A 24,417-nucleotide genomic window follows, 5' to 3' on the forward strand; every position below is an offset into this window, starting at 1 on the left:
TAATTTTTCTGGGAATCTGCTACCACTTGGATATGTTTATATGCAATGTTATTATTATCACTATTTTTATTTCACGTGCTTGGAATGTCATGTACGAATGGTTTTTTTGTATGTTGTATTCCACTCCATACATGACCTGTCAGCCTGCTGATGTGTGTGCCAATTTTTACCTTACAGGTATTTTGCAGTTGCCAATTTTGAATTTATTTACTGTAGTGGGTCTACTATGCAGTGTCACTAAACCGTGATGTGTGATTTCACCTTTTGCAGAGGGCAGTTGCTGAAAGAGAGCTCACATGTACCAACTATTAAAATGACGTAATCAGTTTGTGATACCCCTTCTGTATAATAATTGCAATGTTTCCTCTGCACGGTTTTGTTTAGAACTGCGGGTGATACAGATCAAAACTCACATCAGGTCATAGTATGTACTGCTGCTCTCATTTGACATGAGAATGACAGTTCTTCCACATTCTTCAATTGTTCTGGCACTGACATTATCACCCACAGCCTTAGCTCCATGGCTTCCACAACACTTCCAATCCACAACACCATAGCTTAAGTGGCCCCTCCATAGCAGGTGGAGATGCTCACGCACTTCATGCCTTGATGTTCTGAGCTTAGGCCTTTTACACCAAATCTGCGCATACAGCAAACGAGAGCATGCACAATAGGGTGTTCCACACTTTACCATCTGATGCCCCTCCCTTGGCCACTTGAAAAATTATTTAGTATTCCTGATAAAAGCAAAAAGAACAAATAGACAGGCAGTCTCGAAACCTTCCACTGCAAAATTGATCGTAACTACTGTTCCCTACTCTTACCAGGTCCTCTAGTATTAAATGATTTAAATAAATCTGTCCTTTGGTGTTACTTTTGAATATGAAAATTGAAACTGACTTTTTCATCAAAAATAAAATATTTAGTGCTGTAGATCTTAATTACTGTCTTCTTGGATGAAAAAGTGTAAATTATTAATTTTTCAGTAATGCACGGCATCTCTAGAGTGCAATCGAGCACACCCAAGGTTAAAGTTTTTCTTGGCAGCCAGTGTAAGAAACAGCTTTTCAATATCTGTGTCATAATGTAGTTCTGAAAAATTCTTGACACCGTTATTGAAGCAAGTCAGACATATGATTCTGAACAGCTATGATAGTCTGTGTCAGTAGGGCAAGTTCCACAAATTTTCACTATTCACAAAAGCGAACCAGTTCATGACAAAAGACCGTGTTATTAAACACGGATCCCACAGTACTAACTAGCATTCAAAATCCTTGCTTGCACTTTGTATTGTAATTACTAGGAAAGGAAAGATGAGCACAATATTTACTTCAGAAATGAGAAAAATTTTACCTTTTAAGCCAACAATTATTATTTCATAAAAACATTCTTCTCAGTGCTCACTTATACCCGGGCCACTGGAACATGTCACTTCAAGGTCACTCCCCAAGCGCCATAGCGTTGGTAGTATAACTAACAATCAAGTGAGGAATGGGAGGCGCCGCATCTTCTAAACCAATAACAGCACCGAACAAAAGCCGGTTCTGGCGTTGACACTACCACGTTGCCGGCTTCCATGTAAACATTGTATGTTAGTGCGTGAATACCTGCTGTTGTGTTACCACCTCGACTAAAGTTTTTGTTTGTTAAACAATGTTACCAAAACAATTTAGTTCACCAAGCGACAATCCATTGCACCGTGGAGTGCCAAAAATAGTCAGTCTTTGGAATTGCTATGTAGGACGCGTGAGTTTTACGAGCAAGACAAAAATTTGTTTCTGTTCATGGGCATGAGTCGATTCCTGCCAATAAAGTCTTAGAGCATACCACGAAAATCTAGTACTCAGTGAAAGAACACAAAAGTTATAAGGAAAGGGGTGCTACTTCAAGACTTACAAGACAGTGAAGTAAACAGTGTGGAAGCCTACATGCTATGATTAATGTGGAAGGAAGTCCCTGTGGAAGAAACAGTGTGTTTTTAAGTACTCCAGGCAATGTGATACAATTCGTCGGCACACATACGGATACAATAAAAGGAAAGAATACTCCACAATAGCAAAGTTTCTAATTTCTTTAAAAGAAAGTGAACTTTTCCCAGGGGAGTTGGTTGGTTGGTTGGTTGGTTTGTGGGATTGAAGGGACCAGACTGCTATGGTCATCGGTCCCTTATTCCAAAACCTTCACTCACAAAGAATAAAAAACGACAATGGACATGACAACAGACAACATAGGACAAGAAAGACGCAGACTGAGACCACACAAAAGGAATTAAAATCACACAGAGTGCGACGGCGGTTGGCGGACCACAGAGACAAAAAAGGAAAAGCCAACCACCGAGAAACACACTAACAACTCAGACTAAAATTGTAGGCCAAAGACCAGAATCAATACAAAAAGGACAAACACTTAAATTAAGTAATAAAAGCCCCCTGCCCGAATAAAACGCAAAACTAAGCCTGCCATAGCAGTGTCATCTTTTAAAAGGGCAGGGAGCGTATCAGGCAGCGCAAATGTCTGCCTGAGCACAGTTAAAAGGGGACAGTAAACAAAATGTGGACCACTGTCAAAGCCGACCCACAGTGACATAGCGGCGGGTCCTCATGGCGCAGTAAATGGCTGTGTGTCGAGTGGGCGTGGCCAATGCGGAGCCGACGTTGGACTACTGAGTCCCTGCGAGTGGCTCGTATGGATGACTCCCACACATCCGTCGTCTCCTTGATAGGACGGAGTGTGTTTGGTGTGGTCAGGTTGCACCATTCAGTGTCCTGAAGTTCGGAAACTTTGCGGCGTAAGATTGCTCACAAATCAGTCTCCGGGAGACCAATGTCCAGAGATGGTTTACTGGTGGCCTGTTTGGCCAGGCGATCAACATGTTCATTGCCCGGTATTCAAACATGGCCTGGGGTCCACACAAAGACCACAGAGCGGCCACAACGGGCAAGAGTATAGAGAGACTCCTGGACAGCCATCACCAGTCGAGAGCGAGGGTAGCACTGGTCGATAGCTTGTAAACTGCTCAGGGAGTCGCTACAGATAAAGAAGGACTCACCTGAGCAGGAGCAGATATACTCTAGGGCACAAAAATGGTGACCAGCTCAGCAGTGAAAACGCTGCAGCCAGCCGGCAATGAATGTTGTTCGTAATAGTCCCCTAGAGTGAGAGCATAACCGACACGACCAGCAACCATCGAACCGTCAATGTAAACAACGCCAGAGCCGTCATACACGGCTAGGATGGAAAGAAAGCGGCGGCAGAAGGCCTCTGGAAGGAGTCAGTCCTTCGGGCCGTGTGCCAATTCAATCCGAAGGCAAGCGCGGGGCACACATCATGGGGGTGTACGCAGGGGGCCCGGAAAGGAGGTGGAAGAGGGAAAACCCCAAGCCCGGAGAGAAGCGCTCTGACGCAGACCACGATTGTACAACCCAACTGGGTCCGACCTTCTGGGAGATGGACGACCGACTGAGGGAACATGAGACGATAATTTGGGTGCGCAGGCATGCTACAAACATGTGTAGCATAAGCAGCCAGCAATCATTGGCGCCGTAACCGCAGTGGAGGGACACCTGCCTCCACAAGTAGGCTGTTCACAGGGCTGGTCCAGAAAGCACCAGTGGCAAGTCAGATTCCGCTGTGAAGGATAGGGTGCAGCACTCATAATGCAGAAGAGGATGCTGAACCATAAGGCAGGCTCCCATAATCCAGAGGGGACTGGATTAACACCTGGTAGAGCCGTAAGAGGGTAGATCAGTCGGCACCCCAGCTGGTGTGGCTCAAGCATGGTAGAGCATTAAGATGCCGCCAACACATCTGTTTAAGCTGCCAAATATGTGGGAGCCAAGTCAACCAAGCATCGAAAACCACACCCAGTAACCGATGTGTCTCCACCACAGCAAGAGGTTCACCGTCAACATAAAGCCATAGCTCTGGGTGAACAGTGTGTCGCCAGCAGAAATGCATAACGCAGGTCTTGGCTGCCGAAAACTGGAAGACATGCGCTACAGCCCACGACTGAGCCTTGCAGCTCACGTTCAGCAGCTGCAATGCCAATGGAGCTATAGTAGAGGCAGAAGTCTTCAGCATACAAGGAAGCCGAGACAGACGTTCCCATCATCGCAGCGAGCCCATTAATTGCAATTAAAAACAGGCAGACACTTAAGACAGACCCCTGCGGTACCCTGTTCTCCTGAACTCGGGCGGAACTATGGGAGGGTGTGACTTGCATGTGGAAGGTACGATGCGACAGAAAATTTCGTAGGAAAATCGGCAGCGGACCCTGAAGACCCCAAAAATGAAGCATAGAGAGGATGTGATGCCGCTATGTATTGTACGCCTTCCGCATGTCAAAAAAGACAGCGACGAGGTGTTGACGGCGGGCAAAGGTCGTACGGATGGCTGACTCCAGGCTCACCAGATTGTAGGCGGCAGAGCGGCCTTTACGGAATCCACCCTGAGAAGGAGCTAGTAGGTACCGAGACCCAAGAACCCAAGTCATCCTCCGCCTCACTATGTGTTCGAGCAACTTGCAAAGAATGTTGGTGAAGCTAATGGGCGGTAGCTGTCCACCACCAATACTTTCTTGCCAGGTTTCAAAATGGGGATAACAATGATTTCCTGCCAATGCGACAGAAACTCGCCCTCGGCCCAGACATGGTTGTAAAGGTCGAGGAGGCGTCGCTGGCAGTCCACGTAGAGGTGTTTCAGCATTTGACAGTGGATGCGATCTGGCCCGGGACCTGTATCAGGGCAAGCGGTTAGGGCACTGTGCCGTTCCCACTCACTGAATGGAACATTGTAGGATTCAGGATGACGGATGTGAAATGAAAGGCTCCAATGTTCCAACCGCTCTTTAATGAAGCAGAAAGCCAGTGCGTAAATCACAGAAACGGAACTGAGAGCAAAATGGTCCACTAAGTAGTTTGCAATTATGTCAGAGTCAGTATAAACTGTTCCATTCAGTGAGAGGGCAGAAACGCTGACAGGGGTCCCATAGCCATAGAGGCGCCTAATCTTGGCCCAAACCTGCGATGGAGAGATATGAAGGCCAATGGTGGAGACATACCATTCCCAGTACTCCTGCTTGTGATGGCGAATGATGCAGCGGGCCCGCGCACGGAGCCATTTAAAGGCAATTAGGTTTTCTAATGAGGGATGCCACTTGTGACGCTGGAGTGCTCGCCTACGATCTTTAATAGCCTCGGCGATCGCAGGCGGCCACCGAGGCACAGTCCTCTGCTGAGGGGACCCATAAGAATGGGGAATGGTAGATTCTGTGGCAATAACTATGCCGGTGGTGACCGAGTGAACCACAGCATCAATGGCTTCATTAGAAAAAGGCACAATGGCGGCAGCGGAGGAGAACAAGTCCCAGTCAGCCTTATTCAGAGCCCATCTGCAAGGGTGCCCAGAAGAGTGACGCTGTGGCAGTGACAGAAAGATCGGAAAGTGGTCACTACCACTCAGGTCGTCATGCATACTCCATTGGACAGATGGTAAGAGGCTAGGGCTGCAGATCGAAACGTCGATGGCGGAGTATGTGCCATGTGCCACACTGAAATGCGTGAAGGCACCATCATTCAAAATGGAATGGTCGAGCTGTGTCAATACATTCTCAACAATGGCGCCTCGACCTGTTGCCAATGACTCACCTCACAGAGGGTTATGGGCGTTGAAGTCGCCCAGTTAAAGGAAAGGTGGCGGCAATTGAGCTATCAGTGCAGCCAGAACATGCTGCGCGACATCACCATCCAGTGGAAGACACAGACTGCAGACAGTAACAGCCTGTGGCGTCCACACCCGAACAGCAACAGCCTCTAAAGGTGTTTGTAGAGGGACAGACTCGCTGTGAAGAGAGTGAAGAACATAAATGCAGACACCACCAGATACCCTTTCATAAGCTGCCTGGTTCCGATAATAACCCCGATAGCCACGGAGGGCTGGGGTTCGCATTGACGGAAACCAAGTTTCTTGAAGAGCAATGCAGAGGAAAGGGTGAAGACTGAGAAGTTGATGGAGCTCAGCAAAATGGTGGAAGAAACTGCCGCAGTTCCACTGGAGGATGACATTGTCCATGGATGAGAAAGGTGTGAAAGGACTGGGGAGGCAGATTACGCCTCCTGGGCACCTGCTGCCACCGATTGACTACCTGTGCAACAGCTATTCATTGCATCTGAGGGACCGGCGAGATCCAGGTCCTCAGCGGATGCCAGAATCTCCACCTCATCTTCAGACGCAGAACTGGAAGGTGGCGGTGGGACGGGTGCCACTGCAATGTGGGGATTCATGGAAGCCTTTTTCTTTGTCTGCTTCGAGCTGTGCCTTTGGTGGCTCTCGCTGGGAGGGCCTCACTGGGTCAGCCTCAGGGATAGACGAGGACCATGAGGCCCTACGACCAGCAACCAGTGGTTGTTTCAGCCACTTGCAGGTGTCTGCTTTGGCACTGGGCAAAGCCTGGGATGGGAGGGCCCCAAGGGACCCCTTCCTGGTGAGAGTAGCTGAAGAAGTCTTACACTTCTCCATCTGGGAAGGGGAAACTAATGTCCCCGATGGTTGGGGTGGTGTTGCTCCTGAAGTAGATGGAGCAGGAGCAACAGGGAGTGAAGTGCCCCCCACAATTAAGGGAGCCGGTGGATTCTGGCGTAGCGGAGAGCCAACTGTACGTGACGACACGGGAGATAAGAGAACCGTTGTTGCAGCAGTGGCATAGGTTGATGGCATTGGCACAGGATGTAGCCGCTCATATTTCCGCCTAGCCTCGGAGTAGGTCAGACGGTCCAGGGTCTTATATTCCATTATCTTCCATTCTTTCTGGAGTATCCTACAGTCCAGCGAGCAGGGGGAATGGTGTTCTCCGCAGTTAACACAGACGGGAGGCGGGGCACATGGAGTATTGGGATGCGAAGGACGTCCACATGATGCTGGAAGTACATTGGGATGACAAATGCCCAAACTTCCAGCATTTCAAACACTGCATCGGAGGAGGGATATATGGTTTCACATCACAGCGGTAAACCATGACCTTGACCTTTTCGGGTAAGATGTCACCCTCGAAGGCCAAGATGAAGGCACCGGTGGTTACCTGGTTATCCCTCAGACCCCGATGGACGCGCCGGCTAAAGTGAACACCTCGTCATCCTAGGTTGGCGCGTAGTTCATCGTGCGACAGCAGAAGAAGATCTCTGTGGAATATAATACTCTGGACAATGTTTAAACTCTTATGGGGCGTGTTGGTAACTGAAACATCCCCCAACTTATCGCAAGCGAGCAACATCCATGACTGGGCAGAGGATGCTGTTTTGATTAGAACTGACCCAGAGTGCATTTTGGACAAGCGCTCCACCTCACCAAACTTGTCCTCTAAATGCTCCACAAAAAACTGAGGCTTGGTCGACATAAATGATTCACCATCAACTTGCGTACAGATGAGGTAATGGGGTGAATAATCTCCACTGCCTTCTTTAGCCTTCCTCCCATGGAGTGGCCAGGGAGGGAAATTATCTCAGTCCTCACTTAAGATGATAGATGATATTAAAAAGTATGGGTTTCCGTTTTAAAAAGTTAGATGGATGAAAACTGTAACTAGAAAGAGGTCATGTCGTTGCAGCTTGTATCAGTTTCTTTCACAAAATTGTAGGAAAGGACATACACTCAGTCATATGGTTAGACAAAACCTGGGCCAACGGTGGAGAATCACTTGAGAAATGCTGGACAGATGATACTCCGAATAACAGCGGTCGTCAGCCAACAGGAAGAGGATCCCAATTAATTGTGGCCAATGTGCAGGATCTTCAAACGGCTTTGTGCCTGAAGAACTTCTAGTTTTTCAATAAAAAAGAACTGGTGACTATCATGAGGATATGGACCACCTACGGTTTCTACAGTGGTTTAAAAATTTCTTGCTCCAGTTTAGTGTTCCGATAGTTTTTTTGATGGACAATGCACCATACCATTCTGTGATTTTAGATAAAACTCCGACCACTATTGGCCTTAAAGAAACTATGGTGCAGTGGTTGCAGGAGTAACATTGCTGCGTACATGAGCATGACAAAGCTGCTGTTATACTCTCTCATGAAACAAAATAACCTGTGACACCTAAATATGTTGCAGATGAAATTGCAAGTGAACTTGGTAATTAGGCTATCGCCTTATCACTGCCATTTTAATCCAATTGAATTGGTTTGGAGTGAAGTCAGGGCGTACATTAGAAGTAACAACAAGACTTTTTCTATAACAGAAGTGGAAATACTGCTGCATGAAGGTCTTGCTACTGTAGACACTACCTCATGGAGGTAAAAAGTAAACCATGTTGCTAAACTGATAAGAGAAGCACAGACTATAGATGGAATTATAAATGAAAATGAACAATTAATGATTTCTCTTAATGACGATGATGATGATGAAGACAACGGTTTTGGTGCCAATTCTGATGATAGTGAAGGAGAACTGGATGGAATTGCGCCATTGACACCATAAATTGGAAAGTGTAAATGTATACAGAATTAATTCTTTTTCTCTCTGCAATCCGGTAGGCTATGCATGTTTTGCTTTATTTCTTTCTGTGAATGTGGAGAGCGTGTCATTTGGTATGCTTAGATTTACATTATTTTATAACGTTTTACATGCAGCTATTACTGTAACAATTTGGAACAACTTTTCATAGATTTTCTCATTAACTTCAGGTGTTTTTATTGCCCGGTTTCATATACTATCACACGCTGAGCCTCCGTCGTCGTCCTCTCCATTGTTAGAAAAATGTACTTTGTTGCACTTACATATAAATTTTGACTGTTGCTTACATTTACAAAACGTACTTCAGAGTTGTGGGCATGTGCGGTGGCAGCTATTGCAACCTCGCAATCCCAGTGTAGCCAACCACACACGAGCTGTGAAGTGAGATGTTTCACCAGCCCAGGTATATTACAGTATATATTCAGCTTCTTATAAGAGCATATATTGATAAAAATTAATATTTTCTGATATCAAGCAGCAATGGCAGCTGTCATTTCTTTTTTTAACAATAGGAGTAAACTTCCTTTTAAAACACGTCCTTCCGTAGTCAAGTCTACTATTAGAAAAAGAAATCATTAGTAATGTCTTGGAATACACAATTTTGTTAAAATTCATGGGACAATAACAAGCCAACAATGTTATTTACAATGCTGCACCCTTGCAGGCTAAAACGAGAATTCAGGCAGTATTTACATTTATGTCATAGTCCGCATTGCCCATTATGAAGTGATACTATAACCATCACTTGCACAATATTTCCAGTTTCCGCGAACATCTTTCGTTGGCTAAAGTGTTGTTCTGTAAAATTCACATGTTACACCATAGATTGTATGAGGATTACTAGGATCGCCATTTCAATTATCTGTGTGTTTTAACTGGATGAATAAATAATTGGTTTTTGTCAAATCTAAACCCACAGGTGTCGCTAACAATCAATTATCCAGAAGGATACAACATTTTATTAATTATATAAATATTCTAGTTATTTAGCTTGTACTTCAATTAAATTTGTAAATCTTACACAATTTACACTCCAGGGCAATGAGTTACATCTATGTGCAGCAACTTTGGCTTTGTGGACATAAAGTAAATTGTGCACAGGTCAACTACAAGATGGTAATAAGCAAATATTTCAAGTAGACACGCATTTGCCCAATGGCATATGATGTCAATCCTTACAGTCACACCATTCCTTGTTTTTTCGCAGCACACTCACAAAAAGCATTATTTTACATTCCTAAATCTTTGCTGCACTTTATTCCATACTCACGGCAAAATTTAATACAAATTCTTTTACCTATTTCCATCCAAAATAAATGATCATCAGTACTACCAAAATACATATAATCTTTTTGACAGCTGACAACAGACTAAATACTGAATAGGATTGTACAGATACTTTTCGCGCCGGTAGACAGGCACAATAAAATAACACACAAACACACACACAAAATTTCTAGCTTTCGCAACCAACGGTTGCTTCTTCAGGAAAGAGGGAAGGAGAGGGAAAGACGAAAGGATGCGGGTTTTAAGGGGGCGCGCGCGCCGACACACACACACATATATATATATATATATATATATATATATTAAAAATAAAGATTCCAAGACTTACCAAGCGGGAAAGCGCCGGCAGACAGGCACATGAACAAAACACACAAACACACACACAAAATTACGAGCTTTCGCAACTGGCAGTTGCTTCGTCAGGAAGCCAGTTGCGAAAGCTCGTAATTTTGTGTGTGTGTTTGTGTGTTTTGTTCATGTGCCTGTCTGCCGGCGCTTTCCCGCTTGGTAAGTCTTGGAATCTTTATTTTTAATATATTTTTCCCATGTGGAAGTTTCTTTCTGTTTATATATATATATATATATATATATACACACACACATATACGCACACACAAGCAGACATATTTACAGGCAAAGAGTTTGGGCAGAGATGTCAGTCGAGGCGGAAGTGCAGAGGCAAAGATGATGTTGAATGACAGGTGAGGTATGAGTGGCGGCAACTTGAAATTAGCGTAGATTGAGGCCTGGTGGATAATGAGAAGAGAGGATATATTGAAGGGCAAGTTCCCATCTACGGAGTTCGTATAGGTTGGTGTTGGTGGGAAGTATCCAGATAACCCGGACGGTGTAACACTGTGCCAAGATGTGCTGGCCATGCACCAAGGCATGTTTAGCCACAGGGTGATCCTCATTACCAACAAACACTGTCTGCCTGTGTGCATTCATGCGAATGGACAGTTTGTTGCTGGTCATTCCCACATAGAAAGCGTCACAGTGTAGGCAGGTCAGTTGGTAAATCACGTGGGTGCTTTCACACGTGGCTCTGCCTTTGATCGTGTAGACCTTCCGGGTTACAGGACTGGAGTAGGTGGTGGTGGGAGGGTGCATAGGACAGGTTTTACACCAGGGGCGGCTGCAAGGGTAGGAGCCAGAGGGTAGGGAAGGTGGTTTGGGGATTTCATAGGGATGAACCAAGAGGTTACGAAGGTTAGGTGGACGGCGGAAAGACACTCTTGGTGGAGTTAATCCTACTCCCAACATCACCACAGCCGAGGCCCTGGCTATCTGTGATCTGAAAGCTGACCGATCCATCATCATTCTTCCGGCTGACAAGGGTTCCACGACCGTGGTACTTGATCGTCGGGAGTATGTGGCTGAGGGACTACGTAAGCTTTCAGACAACTCTACATACAAAGTTTGAACAGGGTAACCCCATTAATGATGTCCAGGCGGAGCTTCAAGGAATCCTCAGAACCTTAGGCCCCCTACAAAACCTTTCACCTGACTCCATCAAACTCCTGACCCAACCGACACCTCGCACTCCTACTTTCTACCTACTTCCTAAAATTCACAAACCGAAACATCCCGGCCGCCCCATTGTAGCTGGTTACCAAGCCCCCACAGAACGTATCTCTGCCTATGTAGATCAACAACATTCAACCCATTACATGCAGTCTCCCATCCTTCATCAAAGACACCAACCACTTTCTCGAACACCTGGAATCCTTGCCCAGTCTGTTACCCCCGGAAACCATCCTTGTAACCATTGATGCCACTTCCCTATACACAAATATCCCACACGTCCAGGGCCTTGCTGCAATGGAGCACTTCCTTTCACGCCGATCACCTGCCACCCTACCTAAAACCTCTTTCCTCATCACCTTAGCCAGCTTCATTCTGACCCACAACTTCTTCACTTTTGAAGGCCAGACATACCAACAATTAAAGGGAACAGCCATCGGTACCAGGATGGCCCCCTCGTATGCCAACCTATTTATGGGTCGCTTAGAGGAAGCCTTCTTGGTTACCCAAGCCTGCCAACCCAAAGTTCTGTACAGATTTATTGATGACATCTTCATGATCTGGACTCACAGTGAAGAACAACTCCAGAATTTCCTCTCCAACCTCAACTCCTTTGGTTCCATCAGATTCACCTGGTCCTACTCCAAATCCCATGCCACTTTCCTTGACGTTGACCTACATCTGTCCACATCAAACCCACCAACATGCAACAGTACCTCCATTATGACAGCTGCCACCCATTCCATATCAAACGGTCCCTTCCCTACAGCCTAGGCCTTCGTGGCAAACGAATCTGCTCCAGTCCTGAATCCCTGAACCATTACACCAACAACCTGAAAACAGCTTTCACATCCCGCAACTACCCTCCCGACCTGGTACAAAAGCAAATAACCAGAGCCACTTCCTCATCCCCTCAAACTCAGAACCTCTCACAGAAAAACCCTAAAAGTGCCCCACTTGTGACAGGATACTTCCTGGGACTGGATCAGACTCTGAATGTGGCTCTCCAGTAGGGAAACGACTTCCTAAAATCCTGCCCCGAAATGAGATCCATCCTTCACAAAATCCTCCCCACTCCACCAAGAGTGTCTTTCCAACATCCACTTAACCTTCGTAACATCTTGGTTCATCCCTATGAAATCCCCAAACCACCTTCGCTACCCTCTGGCTCCTACCCTTGCAACCGCCCCCGGTGTAAAACCTGTCCTATGCACCCTCCCACCACTACCTACTCCAGTCCTGTAACCCGGAAGGTGTACACGATATAAGGCAGAGCCACGTGTGAAAGCACCAACATGATTTACCAACTGACCTGCCTACACTGTGACGCTTTCTATGTGGGAATGACCAGCAACAAACTGTCCATTCGCATGAATGCACACAGGCAGACAGTGTTTGTTGGTAATGAGGATCACCCTGTGGCTAAACATGCCTTGGTGCACGGCCAGCACATCTAGGCACAGTGTTACACCGCCCAGGTTATCTGGATACTTCCCACCAACACCAACCTATCTGAACTCTGGAGATGGGAACTTGCCCTTCAATATATCCTCTCTTCTCGTTATCCACCAGGCCTCAATCTCCGCTAATTTCAAGTTGCCACCACTCATACCTCACCTGCCATTCAACATCATCTTTGCCTCTGCACTTCCACCTCAACTGACATCCTTGCCCAAACCCTTTGCCTGTAAATATGTCTGCTTGTGTCTGTATATGTATGTGTGTGTGTGAGCGCGCGCGCGTGCGTGCGCGCGCGCGAGTATATACCTATCCTTTTTTCCCCCTAAGGTAAGTCTTTCCGCTCCTGGGATTGGAATGACTCCTTACCGTCTCCCTTAAAACCCACATCCTTTCGTCTTTCCCCCTCCTTCCCTCTTTCCTGAAGAAGCAACCGTTGGTTGCGAAAGCTTGAATTTTGTGTGTATGTTTGTGTGTGTATCGACCTGCCAGCGCTTTTGTTTGGTAAGTCACATCATCATTGTTTTTAGATAGCACCTATGTATTTATAAATCAGTAATTAATTCTAAGATTCTTTTTTAAGCAATGACTAAAATTTTTCAGAAATACAATTTTTCATTTATGTATAGTAGAACTCTTTGAAAAATTGCATTTATAACAATTTCTGAAGACTAACCTTGAAATATATATTTGGTTTCTTCTTGTTCAATCGGATGCCAACACTTTCCAATTCCTTTTCCAGCAGGACCCTTTGAACATCCTGCTTGGTTGCATCAAGCATCATCATGACTAAATCTGCAGTTCGAGCTACAGCAATCACCTACAAGTGAAACAACAGTCATTAGTTTCAGTAAGCACAGAATTTAATAATTCACCATTCTTAGAATTATTTATTTGTAAATAGTATACAATTCATTTAGAAATGTGTTCTGAAGTTCTTGTGTAGTACAATATCAATAAACAGAAAATGTCAAAATATTATTGTATAAAGCTTAACTTAATTCTTCACGTGGAAATTGTATACAATAACAACATCTTTCATAATGAAGCATTTACCTTCGACCAGAAACAAGTTTTCAATCAAATGTTATAATTTTTTGCTTACATTCACAGTTACATGTGATATCAATAAATAACATCACAAATTAAAAAAATAAGATTAAGGTTTGGTATCTCACTGATGACAAAGTCCTTAGACGGAGCACTAGCGTGACTGGGGAAGAAGATCAGCTGTTTCCTTTCAAAAGTACTATACCAGTATCTGTCTTATGCAGTTTAGGGAGACCACAGAAAGTAGCCGAATGGGGATTTGAACAGCTGTCCTCCCAAAATGCAAATCCAGTGCCTCAATCATTACATCACCTCCCTCAATAACCATAACTTCAATCAATGGATTAATTTAGGCTAATATACAATCAATAAGACCTAAATTCAGGAAATAAAATAACAGCAATGGTGCTTATCATTATCTTTGATAATCATTCTGGTAACTCGAAATACATATCACTGTGAGTAAAGTAACTTAGTCTGCAAGCATGTCAGTGAGGGCTGTACCTCCTTTCCGAACTTGCAGAAAGGTATTCTAGGTGACTTACTAATTTCGATTCACGTGATTGTTGACTTTCCATTTTACAGTGGCCTCAATATCATACAACTATTATAGAATATACACATTACCTGATACATAACTAATGTTATGTGCCCTGAATGATTATGGATGATTAAAGTATTTGCCCTTCCCCAATTCTCCTTGCTTGTTCTTATCATCATCCCCTAAACAGCAACCATAAATTGCAATAATATGCTGGCCATTAAAATTGCAACTGCATGAATCTGACAAACATCAAATTGCCATGATGATGGAAAGATTTGTGTTCCCTTCGGTACTCCTACGGGGCATACATGACTAAGCGGTGTGCCAGTTAAGACAAATGACAATAAATGATGGGGCATGGTGGAAAAGCCGTGCAGGCTAGTTGTAACACATTATACCTAAAAGCTAATAAGTACAGTAAAATTCCATGAGCTAATACCTCTTAATCAAGGAGGGCCCTTGCTCAGGGCGAAGACTCTGCACCAGGCAGACTACGAATGGCTTACAGCCTTTGTTTGGCATCATCTGGTGGCCCGGGAAGACCCACTTCAAAAAAGACATGCTTAACAGCAAAAGGGCACCAAAACAGCTGGGGACAGAATAACAATAACCTGTCTGTAACTCCCAGCATGCACTGTACTTCACTGTACTATTTGCACTACACTGCACACAGTATTCAAATTGCTAATACCAGTAGGACAAACCAGGCTTTGTACACCCGCAGTCAATAGAAGCACCTCGAGGATATGCAACTCAGGAAGGTGGTGCAGAAAAATGCGGAAACATTCCTCTTGCCAAACGAAGTGCGACAGAACACTGACACCGAATGTGGGATAAGAATTCTACGGTTCGCACATACCCTGGCAAAATGTGGCAGACAACGACACTAGTCACGTGGTGTTGCATGGACGAGCTGCCGAGAGCACAGCCGGGGTTGGTGCCTCATCGGAGTGGAACAAGAGACCGCTCAAGCGACCATTTGGCATGCCTTACATGCATAAAGGGTGGCTGTCTAAATTCTCCCACCAGTGCAAGTGACCAGCAAGTGTGTTGGGGGGCTGGTTTCCAATCTGTGTAGCCCGTCACCTGCTGCTACAGATAGAGGCACTGGAAGGATTCACCACAATGTGTACCACATGCTATAGTATGGAAATAATTAGCATTTCAGTGCAACTGAACAAATCAAATTGGACTACAAGCTACCCACATTCTGTATGCAAGAAAAGATTATGAAATGGGTTTCTCATTCAGAAATCAAATCTGAATGTTGTTTGTTGTGAGGGGATCATGTTGTACTTCAAGTGAGGGAAACATCTACCAGTACATGCCAGAATTCTAAAGCAGCAGGATCATGTCCTACATAGAACATAGTTCATCATTCTGCAATATTACTGCTGTCATGCAAATGTGGAAACTCTGAGTTCATGAGTACCACAGTCAATACCATGCACAATCTCGGTGGCTATGAGCCACATGTGCCCGAGGGGACAGACATACACAGGACAGCGCAGGAAAATGGGAAATTTTGAAGTAATGTAATTTGCATGAAAAACACAGGAAAAACATTTTTACTGACAAAAATGCATGTATACAGTATGCCATTTAAGTTTTCATTCAAACTGTATCTTTCTGTCTTAAAGATGACATCAAAAAGAGGTGAGATGTGGTCCCTTTTGATATTCACATTCTAATAGCGTGTTATGGGAATGCCTGAATACTGGGTTTAGCATATCTTGGGGAAAAGCAGTGATTTTATCTCCAATCTTCTGCTTCAGTTCATGGATAGTTCCCTCCCACAACATCACCTTGCAAATTTAATCATGTATTCTTCCCACTGTGTTATACACACTCTATTCAGAGAATTTCATTATTTGCTCGCTTTAATGTGTTGCAATTTTAATGCCCAACAGTGTATGTTTTTTCAATAGATAACGGAACTGTGTGTTAGAAATAGACAGGAAAAATTTTTAGAAAATTATAAAAAGCATCACATAACAACTGCAATTTAACAAAACATGAAAATCATGGGAAGTTGTGAAACAATAACAGTGATAGTATATGCTGCTACTTTGTGAACAGAACAATGCTAGGTTACAGTATTTACCCCCTCTAGAAAACATTTTCCCCAAATTCATCACCTGAAAAATACAGGGTCATCTTAAATTCACAGATTAAAGTTCTGTTTCTGAGGTAAGTATTATTGTGTTGTGAGATAGCTACAAACAGGAAAATTTGGTGGAAACAGTAATGTAAAAAATCAAGCAAAATTAGTGGTTTTAGCAAAATAATGCAAAACTGGCGGTCTTATTAAGAAAGTGCATGATTTTGTTGTATACAATAGTTATAAATCTGAGAATGGCAGCTTATTAATATTGATAACATAGGGACTTAAACTGACAGTTCATTTTCCGTGTAATTTACTTTGAAATAATGATGAAAATAGCGCCAAAATTAGCAAAAATAACATTGAATTTGGCAAAATAAATAAATAAAATTAAAAAAATGGATTTAGGAGTTATGTGATTGTAACTATGACTCTCTGCTATTATAGTTGTAGCAAACAATTTTTTTAATTTTTTTTTGTGAAGTGCATAATTTTACATTTCTGATTATTTAAAGCAACTTGCCAATCTTTGCACCATTTTGGAATCTTGTCAATATCTGCCTGAATATTTGTGCAACTTCTTCCTAACAGTGTTTCATTATAGATAATTGCATCAGCTGCAAAAATTCTGAAGTTACTATTAATATTATCCACAAGGTCATTAATATACAACATGAACAGCAAATGATCCAACAGACTTCCGTGAAGCACATCCAAACTTACTTCTGCGTCTGACAATGACTCTCCATCCAAAATAACATGCTGTGTCGTACCTACAAAAAATCCTCCACTTAAATATTACACTGGATACCCCTTATGATCATACTTTTGATGACAGGAAACTGCCCCATATGTGGCTATATGTGGGGAAAAAAGTACCCAAAGAGAAGACTGCCTGCAGAACTATCTTCCTATGTCAAGAAAAGTGGCTGAAGGTTGCTTGGAACAGAATACTAGACTATTTCCCTAACAGAAAGAGAATGTTGAAGCTAAGTTCTTTCATCCAAAACATTACAAAGAACGCCACAGGTTCAATAATAATTCCTGTTAGTATGATCACAGAAATTCCAACTAATTGATGTTGTTGTCAATAAAGCTTTTAAAGCTCACCTCCAACAGCTTTGCGATGAGTGACTTCTTAAAGATGACCATACCTTAAAGAAACCCTCAATATCAATGGATTCTTACTGCCTGGAGCGGAATCTCAAGTGACTATAATGAAAAGTTTCAAACGGTTCTGCATATAAAATTACATGAATGGCTTATGAAACAACATAACACCAGAACACGGGACACAAAGTAAGAAATTGCTGTAGGCTTTCAAATGAAAACAACAAACAAACAAATTCTTCTTTGGTGCAGTCAATGTCATAATTTGCCACTCTACTTTAAAAATAAGTTTTAAAGTACAGTCAGTTTAATCTTTAGAACAGTACACCAACTTTAAATTCAGTCTTTACTACTGTCTGACAACTTCAAACTTCATATTCTAATTTTTCTCTTGCTCATTTGAAGAACGAATCTGGTAAATAAAAAATACATACATTAAAAAAAAGTATTGCGTCACCACGGTTCTGAGGGTTCCAGAACCTGTACAGAAAAATGTAATAGAGATCAACAAAACATCATTTCCACCCTTTTTATTGCTCATTAAAACCACACATTGGATGTTGTACCACCATACAGTGAGACCTTCAGAGGTGGTGGTCCAGATTGCTGTACACACCGGTACCTCTAATACCCAGTAGCACGTCCTCTTGCATTGATGCATTGCCTGTATTCGTCGTGGCATACTATCCAAAAGTTCATCATAGCACTGTTTGTCCAGATTGTCCCACTTCTCAATGGCGATTTGGCGTAGATCCCTTAGAGGGGTTGGTGGATCATTTCGACCATAAACAACCCTTTACAATCTGTCCCAGGCATGTTTGATAGGGTTTATGTCTGAAGAACATGCTGGCCACTCTAGTCAAGTGATGTTGTTATCCTGAAGGAAGTTGCTCACAAGATGTGCATGATGGGAGCACGAACTGTCGTTCATGAAGACGAATGATCGTCAATATGCTGCCGACATGATTGCACTATCAGTCGGAAAACGGCATTCATGTATCGTATAGCCATTACGGTGCCTTCTGTGACCACTGGCGCCGCACGTCGGCCCCATATAATGCCACCCCAAAACAGCAGAGAACCTCCACCTTGCCGCATTCACTGGACAGTGTGTCTAAGGCATTCAGGCTGACCAGGTTGCCTCCAAATACATCGGTGAAGAGAACGTGATACCAATCCTGAGCAGTCTATTTGGCATGTTGTTGGGCCCATCTGTATTGCACTTCATGGTGTTGTGGTTGCAAAGATGGACCTTGCCATGGACGTCTGAAGTGAAGTTGCGCATCATGCAGCCTATTATGCACAGTTGGAGTCTTAACACAACATCCTGTGACTGTATGAAAAGCATTATTTAACACGGTGGCGTTGCTGTCAGGGTTCCTCTGAGCCATTATCCGTAGGTAGGGGTCACCCATTGCAATAGTAGCCCTTGGGCGGCCTGAGTGAGGCATGACACTGACAGTTCCTGTCTCTCTGTATCTCCTCCATGTCCGAACAACATCGCTTTGGTTCACTCTGAGACCCCTGGACACTTTCCTTGTTGAGAGCCCTTCCTGACACAAAGTAAAAATGTGGACACGATCAAACCACGTTATTGACCGTCTAGGCATGGTTGAACTACAGACAACATGAGCCATAGGGACTCTGTCTGTGATACAATACCCACAGTCAACGTCTATCTTCAGAAGTTCTGGGAACCGGGGTGACGCAAAACTTTTTTTGACGTGTGTACAAAGTGTGACTTGTAGCTGTTTTCAGATGCTTAAAATATATTGTGATTTTGTAGACTCCTGGTTCACATAGTAAGTGAAAAACTGTCTGTGGTGACAACGATGTATGTGAACCATATCATTTGTTAATTTTATTTCTGTTTTTTCACCAAGTTGTGGACAATTAAACAGGGTGTCAGAAAAATGGGAACATTTCCACTATTCAATAAAACTAGAAGTGATGAAGGAAAGAAATTATATTCATAGTAATTGAAACTTTACAACTTTGCAAAATATTGATGGAATTTATCCTTTTTTTTTTAAATTAGATGGCGTCCTCCTGTACAAATCTGCTGTTGAGATTCCTCATTGACCGCTGCTACATCTCAGCTGGGATAACGTGAATTGCATCCAGAATTCTCTGTTTTAACTCATCCAGGGTTCTTGGTCGAGTTGTGTAGACTTTGCTCTTGAGGTAACCCCACAAGAAAAAATCACAAACGGATAAATCTGGTGATCTAGGGGATCAGGGAATGTTACCAAATTGTGAGATAACATGGTTGCCATTGCTTGACATGCAGTGTCTGATGTCACTTTGTCCTGTTGAAACCAGACTTCTTGAACGTTTGGAAAGTTGTTCAATGCAGGTGTAACAAAAGTTCGTAACATCTCCACGTAATGATTGGCATTGACAGTTATTGCGCTTACCTGTTCATTTGTGAAAATATACGGTCCGATAATCCCATGTGATGAAACACCACATCTACTGACACTTTGCTACCATGTAAAGGGTGCTCATAAACGTCATTAGGATTTGTGCTTGCCCAGTAACGGCAGTTCTGTTTATTCACTTAACTGGTGAGATGAAAATATGCCTCATCTGACATCCACAAATTGTTTAGAAATTCATTGTCATTGTTTATTTTTGTTATCAATTGTTGACAGAATCCTAATCATAACTGGTAGTCATCATCCTTCAATTGTTGCACCATCTGTAGTTTGTACAGATGAAATTTTAAATCAAGATGAAGAATTCTGCGAACACACTCCCAGGACATTCCAACCACTGCTGCTTGGTTATGACTGGATTGCTGTGGCCTCCGTAAGACAGACTCGCACACAACATCAATGTTTGCTGGAGAACGCACACTTCCTGGTCGTCCTGTTGGTTTCTTCTTGAGAGCAGATCCAGTCTCTTCAAAGTTATATATCCAACGTTCTATAGTGTGTTTCGATGTTATGGCATCATGATGTCCTAAATTACAGAAATGTCAAAACTCCCTCCACCACCAAACTGCCACTGCTTTTATAAAACATTTTTATGGCTAACACATGCTGTTGTCCATTTCACTGATCCATGATTACTGAAATGGCGGACTGTTTACTCGCTAACTGTCACGAACCTGCATCGCTACCACCTGCCCATGGCTGCCACTACTAGTGAGATTGTATTAATTAATAATTATGGTGTTTTTCATATCTCTCACTAGTATGAATTAGGGCAATAACTGCACAGATTAAATTTTGTTTGGAGTAGCCTACACTTAAGGGTAATCTGAGATTCTTTTAGATACAATATCCTTATACGACGATATGGCAGGCAATGAATTTTTAAGTACAGAAAAGAGTGCAGGGAGGGGGGGGGGGGGGGCAAGGGAGGAGGGAGGGAGGAAAGAGAAAGGAAGAAACAGAGGGAGGGTGGGACGGAGGGAAGAGAGAATGGTGGCTTCAGCTGTATGAGTACTTGAGATTAAGAGGTCAATACCGAACCTCTGTATCTATGCATACATGTACGTAATGCACTGCTCGTCACTCACACAAAGGCATCAGTAACAACAACCACCACCATATAACTTAATCATATAATTACTAACTGAGGCTACAGAATATAATGAAGATGCACACAGATCATGCAAGTCCATACCTGACCTTGCTGAGATCTGTAACCAAAATCGAAGTCATGTGTGAGGTGGAATAAGGCCAAGTCACTATGCACTATTTCACGTGGAGCAGACTGTTCCTACTTTTATAATTTAAAGCTGAAATAACATATGAATTTTAACATTTGTGCTGTCTACGGTACTAGTGTTATGTATGTAGCATTACAATTAACAAACTTTCTGTGAAATAGCCTATATTAGGTGGTTTCTCCTCCTACAAAATCCTGCAGTTATCTGTCTGTCATGTTTCTTTGGATGGTACCATCTGCCAAGACAACTTCAAACTGCAACAACATGCCAGACTTTGTTTACCATCAATCACCAATTGTCTCCGACAAACTGGGCTTGGCCAACCTTCTTAACATAACCCAGTCTTCACCACTGCCTCCCAGAGCAACACATAACTCATGACCAGAAAAACCAGTCACAGCAGTACACTCTTCTCATCTTAGGCACTCTCCACTCCAGAATTATCCATATTATTAAGAGTCTCACTTTCAGCCCTAAACCTGCAGTTGATCATGCTGCTTTAGTGAAGGACTTACTTTCCTTCACACATAATTTCAACTGAAAATATCACTTTGCAACCCAATCTCAAAACCTTTCCAACAGGAAACCTGACATTGAACCCTGTCTTGAACAGTTCTGACCATAATACAAACTTGAACCACAACCATTACCTTAGAGTCATCCTTTACAAGCCTTCCAAAAATTTCTCGCATCCACCATTGCTTCACAATCCTCCTTCAGGTCCCTGCAACATGACCCTAACATGTCCTCTGCAGAACTCCAAGCTCTTTGTTTCCCAAAAACTGGTGACTCCATCATTATCCTCCCAGGTAACAAAGGACCTGTGTCTCTGTTGTACTTGACTGATGGAAGTACATAAGCGAATGTCTATGCCAGCTGTCTGACATCTCTAGGTACAGTATCTGCCATCGAGATCCCATCCCTGTGATACAAACTAACATGCACTCCCTCCTTAAAACCTCAGGCCCCTCACAAGGACTGCCACATCAATCCATTTAACTTCTTACCCCACCTAAACCAAGCACCTCCCCCATCCCCTTGTTTACCTTCTTCCTAAGATCCACTAATCCAATTACCCCAGTCGTTCCACAGTTGCTGGCTCCAAAGCACCCACCAAACATGTATGTCCTTATTGATCAACACCTGAAACCTATAGTACTTCCCTCCTGCATTAAAGACACCGAGCATTTCCTGGATCACTGAAATCTGTGCCTGTGCCACCCCACACCTTGCTTGTCACTACTGATGCTATCTACCTCTACACCAACAGCTATACAGGGTGTTACAAAAAGGTACGGCCAAACTTTCAGGAAACATTCTTCACATACAAAGAAAGAAAATATGTTATGTGGACATGTGTCCGGAAACGCTTACTTTCCACGTTAGAGCTCATTTTATTACTTCTCTTCAAATCATATTAATCATGGAATGGAAACACACAGCAACAGAACGTACCAACGTGACTTCAAACACTTTGTTACAGGAAATGTTCAAAATGTCCTCCATTAGTGAGGATACATGCATCCACCCTCCGTCGCATGGAATCCCTGGTGCAGTGATACAACCCTGGAGAATGGCGTATTGTATCACAGCTGTCCACAATACGAGCACGAAGAGTCTCTACATTTGGTACCAGAGTTGTGTAGACAAGAGCTTTCAAATGCTGCCATAAATGAAAGTCAAGAGGGTTGACGTCAGGAGAGCGTGGAGGCCATGGAATTGGTCCGCCTCTACCAATACATCGGTCACCGAATCTGTTGTTGAGAAGCGTACAAACACTTCGACTGAAAATCACCAACAATGCCTGCCCAAACGTTCACAGAAAATATGTGTTGATGACGTGATTGCACAATCACGAGCGGATTCTTGTCAGCCCACACAACATGATTGTGAAAATTTACAATTTGATCACGTTGGAATCATCCGTAAAGAGAACATTTGCACTGAAATGAGGATTGACACATTGTTGGATGAACCATTCACAGAAGTGTACCCGTGGAGGCCAATCAGCTGCTGATAGTGCCTGCACACGCTGTACATGGTACGGAAAAAAACTGGTTCTCCCGTAGCACTCTCCATACAGTGACGTGGTCAATGTTACCTTGTACAGCAGCAACTTCTCTGACGCTGACATTAGGGTTATCGTCAATTGCACGAAGAATTTCCTCATCCATTGCAGGTGTCCTCGTCGTTCTAGGTCTTCCCCAGTCGCGAGTCATAGGCTGGAATGTTCCGGGCTCCCTAAGACGCCGATCAATTGCTTCGAACGTCTTCCTGCCAGGACACCTTCGTTCTAGAAATCTGTCTCGATACAAACGTACCGTGTCACAGCTATTGCCCCATGCTAATCCATACATCAAATGGGCATTTCCCAACTGCGCATTTGTAAACATTGCAGTGACTGCAAAACCACGTTCGTGATCAACACTAACCTGTTGATGCTACGTACTGATTTACTCGATCCTAGTATTGTAGAACAACGAGTTGCATGTCAACATAGGCACCGAAGTCAACATTACCTTCCTTCATTTAGGCCAACTGGCGGTGAATCGAGGAAGTACAGTACATACTGACGAAACTAAAATGAGCTCTAACATGGAAATTAAGCGTTTCCGGACACATGTCCACATAACATCTTTTCTTTATTTGTGTGTGAGGAATGTTTCCTGTAAGTTTGGCCGTACCTTTTTCTAACACCCTGGAAACATGGTCTGTCTACTGTTCAACATTTCCTCAGTCAGCACCCACCTGATTCCAAGCCTATGACATCCTTCCTGTCCGCCTTAATCAACTTTATACTTACAACAATTATTTTACCTTTGAGGAGCAGACATACAAACAGATCAGGGGCATAGTCATGAGAACTAAGTTGGGTCCTTCCAATGCTAACTTTTTATGTGTCATCTGGTGGGGGTTTCCCTGGGATCCATAAGCATTCAGCCCCTAGTTTGGATTTTGACGCTGACTTCTCCTGAGTGAAGGTCAACACACCCTTCTGCCCACATTAAACCTACAAACAAACAACAATACTTACATTTCGACAGTTGCCATACTTTCCACATCAAATGTTACCTCCCATACAGTGTAGGAATTCACAGCACACTTATCCGTTAAGATGCAGATTCTTTACAGCAATACACCACCATTCTCATCTCC

At 43.4% G+C, this 24,417-nt stretch overlaps 1 protein-coding gene across 2 annotated transcripts in view; it reads right to left on the bottom strand.

Moving 5' to 3' along the window:
• LOC126327217 (developmentally-regulated GTP-binding protein 2) overlaps window positions 1-24,417 on the bottom strand; it is a 130,219-nt gene that overhangs the window by 75,897 nt on the left and 29,905 nt on the right. For both annotated transcript variants that reach the window (XM_049995869.1, XM_049995871.1), the window contains exon 4: window positions 13,451-13,594. In XM_049995869.1, coding sequence (XP_049851826.1) covers window positions 13,451-13,594 — 144 coding nt within the window. The remainder of the gene's footprint in view (window positions 1-13,450; window positions 13,595-24,417) is intronic.

The sequence above is a fragment of the Schistocerca gregaria genome, chromosome 2 (assembly GCF_023897955.1).
Source record: "Schistocerca gregaria isolate iqSchGreg1 chromosome 2, iqSchGreg1.2, whole genome shotgun sequence".
In the NCBI taxonomy this organism is placed as follows: domain Eukaryota; kingdom Metazoa; phylum Arthropoda; class Insecta; order Orthoptera; family Acrididae; genus Schistocerca; species Schistocerca gregaria.